Genomic DNA, 4,250 nt, shown 5'->3' with positions numbered 1-4,250 from the left:
ACAAAAGGAAAGACACAATTGAGCTAGCACATGGCACATGGCATGGGACCCAATCTCAAACTTTTTAGATTTTTGGATAGGAAGTGTAATGACTCTCACCAACTATTTGTGGTGATTTGAGTTTTCTTTTGCAACATGATTGAAATAGTGTGTGAAGGACATTGTTTCGAGGAGCCATGCCCATTGTCTTTGTGTATTGCTCCACTTTTATGGGTATTTCTATGTTAAGTTATCATGATAGTCCCAAAGGGATGGTTGGTAGATTGTAGAAAATTTATTTTAAGCTCGTTGTCTAACTATTGCTCCTTCCACCAAAAATAGAAGATGGTGTGTACATAATTGGATTTTTTCCATCCCAAATGTAATTCAAATATATTGGACTAATGATAATATATATGTGGTAGATTTTAAAGAGACCTAAAAGATAATATATGTATGGTAGATTTTAAAGATACGAGGTAAAGACCATCTTGCTTGTACTCAAGTGATATCATATTTTGTTGCCAATGATATCATGCAAATGTCTTTGAGGTTTCTTTTCTTAAGAATATCAAACGAAAATTTAAAAAAAAATCTTTATTAATAATTTCTCAGATTTGTAGGTGAAGGTTTTGCAAGTTTTGGGAAAATAGTTTTCTTTTTTTTGAGAAGTGATTGGTGGGGGTGGGGATGGGGCTTCGTGTGGTGAGCATTCACTGTGGGGGCGGGGGTGGGGATGGGGCTTCGTGTGGTGAGCATTCACTGTGGGGATTGAAGTCCCAGACAGGCTCCTCTCTCTCTCACACACAAACTCGATCGCGCTAGGCTCACACAGTCTCAATACACACTCTCTCTCTCTCTCTCTCTCACACACACACACTCTCTCTCTCTCTCACTCACATACACACACTCTCTCTCTCTCACGCACGCGCGCGCACCATGATTGACATAGAGCAACCTCAGATTCGAAGCATCAAGGAGCTTGTAGATTCGGGACTTCGGCACGTGCCTGCCCAGTATATACGCCCTCCCGAGGAGAGACCTTGCCTCTCCCACACTTCTACCTGCACCCTTCAAGTGCCAATCATCAACCTTGCAAACTTCCATGGACAAGGCAGAGCCCAAATCATCCAAGAAATCGGGCTCGCCTGTGCCGACTGGGGCATCTTTCAGGTACTTAAACACACCCATCAAAGCCCAAATTACCATATGAACAGAAATCAGGTTTTGATTTGAAATTTCGATGTGATTATGCAAGGTGATTAATCATGGTGTCTCGCCGGCCTTACAAAGCCAACTTTGGGGTGCTGTTTCTGACTTCTTTGCATTGCCAACCGAGGACAAATTGCGATTAATCTCGGAAGACCCATCTTGTCCATTGAGCTTCGTCACCGGCTTTGTTACCAACGAAAGGGTTCGCGAGTGGAAGGATGCCTTAGGATTCAAACCTTCCCCTACCATGGATGTCAAGCTCCTACCACAATTTCTAAGGTAAGCTTCAACCATGCAAAATGCTTAATTTCCTAAGGTTAATTGTAATACAAGAGAATCAAGAATATTTAACCGCTTAATCTCCTAAGGTTGATTGTAATACAAGAGAAACAAGAATATATTTGATCGCTTACTTGGTGCATGTCCATTATGAACATTGGGGTTGTTGAACCATCATTTTTTCATAATAACAGAGGCCCCATGCTTGACTTTCATAAACAAGTGAAGTCCCTTCAACACGTCCTATGTGAAGCAATTTTTACAAGTTTGGCATTGGAGGCTAAGGACTTTAGCAATCATTTTTCTCGAGAAGCCATGGCATGCAACTATTACCCTGCTTGTCCTCAGCCAGATCTTACGTTCGGGTTGAGTTCCCATTCAGATTGTGGGTCACTCACAATCTTAATGCAAGATGAAGTGGGAGGACTACAAGCTAGAAAAGGAGATGAATGGGTGAACGTGAGACCTGTATCAAATTCATTTGTTGTCTTCTTGGGAGACCAAATTGAGGTGAGTACCTGACATACATCATGCATGAAGCATTAGGGGCAATCACAACATTTATGACACATTAGGACATCTATAATACCATTTAATGATTTCTCTTGTACATTTCTTTTTCACAGATACTAACAAATGGAGTCTATAAGAGTGTGGAACACCGAGTAGTGACAAACATGAAGAAGCCAAGAATGTCCATTTCTTGTTTCTACATTCCAAATGACCATGAAAAGGTTGGACCTATAGACAAGTTTATGAGTGATGAAAGTCCAGCTATGTATAAAGAAACTATTTTTATAGAATATTTTAAGAATGTATTCAGTAAAGGACTAAACGGCAAGTCCAATCTCGAATTCAGTAGACATTTATCAATTGCCTCCGAGTAAGCAAGTCCATTGTCTTACAAATGTACACATTATAGCAGTTTGTGGTCAAACTCAATTGACCTCACTCTATGTAATAGATGAAGAAAATGAACACATTGAGGCTTATGTTAGGTGTGTGCTTTATCCTTTGAAGTAATGTGAAAACCTTTTTCCCCTTAAAGTTGAGTTTTTTTGAGTTTTGAACTAGGCTTGTGTGTGTGTGTGTGTGTGTGCGCACATGCGCATACAAGTGGTTGTGTGTATGTGTGTGTGTGTAAAGAGTCCTTTTCTTATGAATAAAACTAACAAAGTATAATAAGTTCAATGGCCTAAAGTAGAAATATTTCAAGTTTTTTCTAAAACCAATGTACTACATGAGCACATTTACAAATAATAACTTTTGAAGCAATTATAATAGTTTGGGAATCACATAATTGAGTAAATCCTAACCACATTTGTAAACATTACCTTTTCATGGGCATGTGTACACTTTGACCCGCTATAATGTGTGATGTGAGAAACCAAAGATAAATACTTTAGTTGTTGGGTTTCATGGACATTCCATGGGCAATGAACCATTATACATATGCGGGTTTATATATAAGACATTTTGAGTAATAAGAAAAGGGGCCAAATTAGCCTTCTGGTAATCTTGTGTTGGTATCTTGGTATGCTCATATGAGTGGATTGTTGCTTGCTTCTTATAAGTGTTTACTTGCATACTCTCTCCTTCTCTCACTCTCTATCTAGCTTTCTCCCTTGCTCAATTTATTGAAGCATCATCGCAAGGTATTTAGGTTGATATTGACCTCTTCCATATGAAGCAAAAAAAAAAAGTTCAATCAAATTTGTGAGGATTTTATATATGTAGAAGACTATGTAAATGTATATATTGTAATAATTATGGGATTAGCCAAGCTTACAAAATATAGCTAGTCATAGATAATCTCTTAGCTTTTGGTGGGTTTCACTGATATTCCATGGGTGGGAATTTGGCCCCATTATGCATATGAGGCTCTGTATACAAGACATTTTAAGTAATGAGAAAAGGAGCAATCCTAGTATCACTATCAAGTTATCACACTTATGCTCTTGTGTAGTGTCTTGCATGCTGTCCTTCTCTCTATATGTGCATATGAGTGGATTGTTTCTTACTTCTTGTGCGTGTTTGCTTCTATCACTCAACTATAGTTGCCGATTAAAGAAGCTACAAGATTGGAAAATCATAGCGATTGGAGAAGCTGATGATTGGTGAGCCAGTGCAATTATTCCAACGATTGGAAAAATCTGACAATTGAAAAAACCTACTCGAAAAAACCCACATATGATTAGAAAAACCTGTAACGATTTAAAAATAAAACGATTACACTGTCGAGCGATTAGAGAGCCAGATGATTGGATAATGTGCATTTGCGGATTGAAAATTGCACACGATTGAAGAATTTGATGATTGCATAGAGTGACGATTACAATGTGTGTTGGGTTATCTGCCATGCGGCGTTAGAAGCTGAAGTGGTGGTTTTTTGGTGAAGCAAGTTTGATAGATCTCGTTGCCAATGGAAATTGTCAACTGCAATAATTAATTGACGAAAGTTTGGATGTTACAATGGACAAAAATGCAGCTACCTTCACTGGGGGCAGTTACATTGTATCTCAAGACTGAACGATTGATGTAGCGAAATCGTCTCAGAGACTGGAGACGACGAAGCTAATGACAAAAGTGTTTCTTTGTTCGAGTCTCAGAATGAGCTTGCTCGCTTCTGACCTCAGCTTGAAAAACAAAAAAGAAAACCGATTATTGTGTAGCTACCAAGGATTATAGAGTGTGTTACGTGATTGTATGCTATAGTCTACACTCAAATAGAAAACACCAAAGAAGCTAATGTAGCTGACTGTGTGAGCTATTTTCACACA

General features: G+C 38.6%; 1 protein-coding gene across 1 annotated transcript; it reads left to right on the top strand.

Annotated features, from left to right (window-relative positions):
- The first annotated feature begins 723 nt into the window (after positions 1-723).
- On the top strand, positions 724-2,517 carry LOC147619310 (fe(II)/2-oxoglutarate-dependent dioxygenase 4-like). Its single transcript, XM_086772963.1, has 4 exons — positions 724-1,152; positions 1,238-1,470; positions 1,665-1,980; positions 2,097-2,517. Exons 1-4 carry the CDS (start codon positions 919-921, stop codon positions 2,355-2,357), a joined length of 1,044 nt encoding a protein of 347 aa, XP_086629089.1. The 5' UTR covers positions 724-918; the 3' UTR covers positions 2,358-2,517.
- Positions 2,518-4,250: the final 1,733 nt, after the last annotated feature.

This window comes from Cibotium barometz, chromosome 33 (genome assembly GCF_041138505.1).
Source record: "Cibotium barometz isolate CiBa-2024 chromosome 33, ASM4113850v1, whole genome shotgun sequence".
In the NCBI taxonomy this organism is placed as follows: Eukaryota; Viridiplantae; Streptophyta; class Polypodiopsida; order Cyatheales; family Cibotiaceae; genus Cibotium; species Cibotium barometz.
Note: the sequence above shows the minus strand (reverse complement) of the source record. Positions and strands in the feature narration are given on the sequence as shown.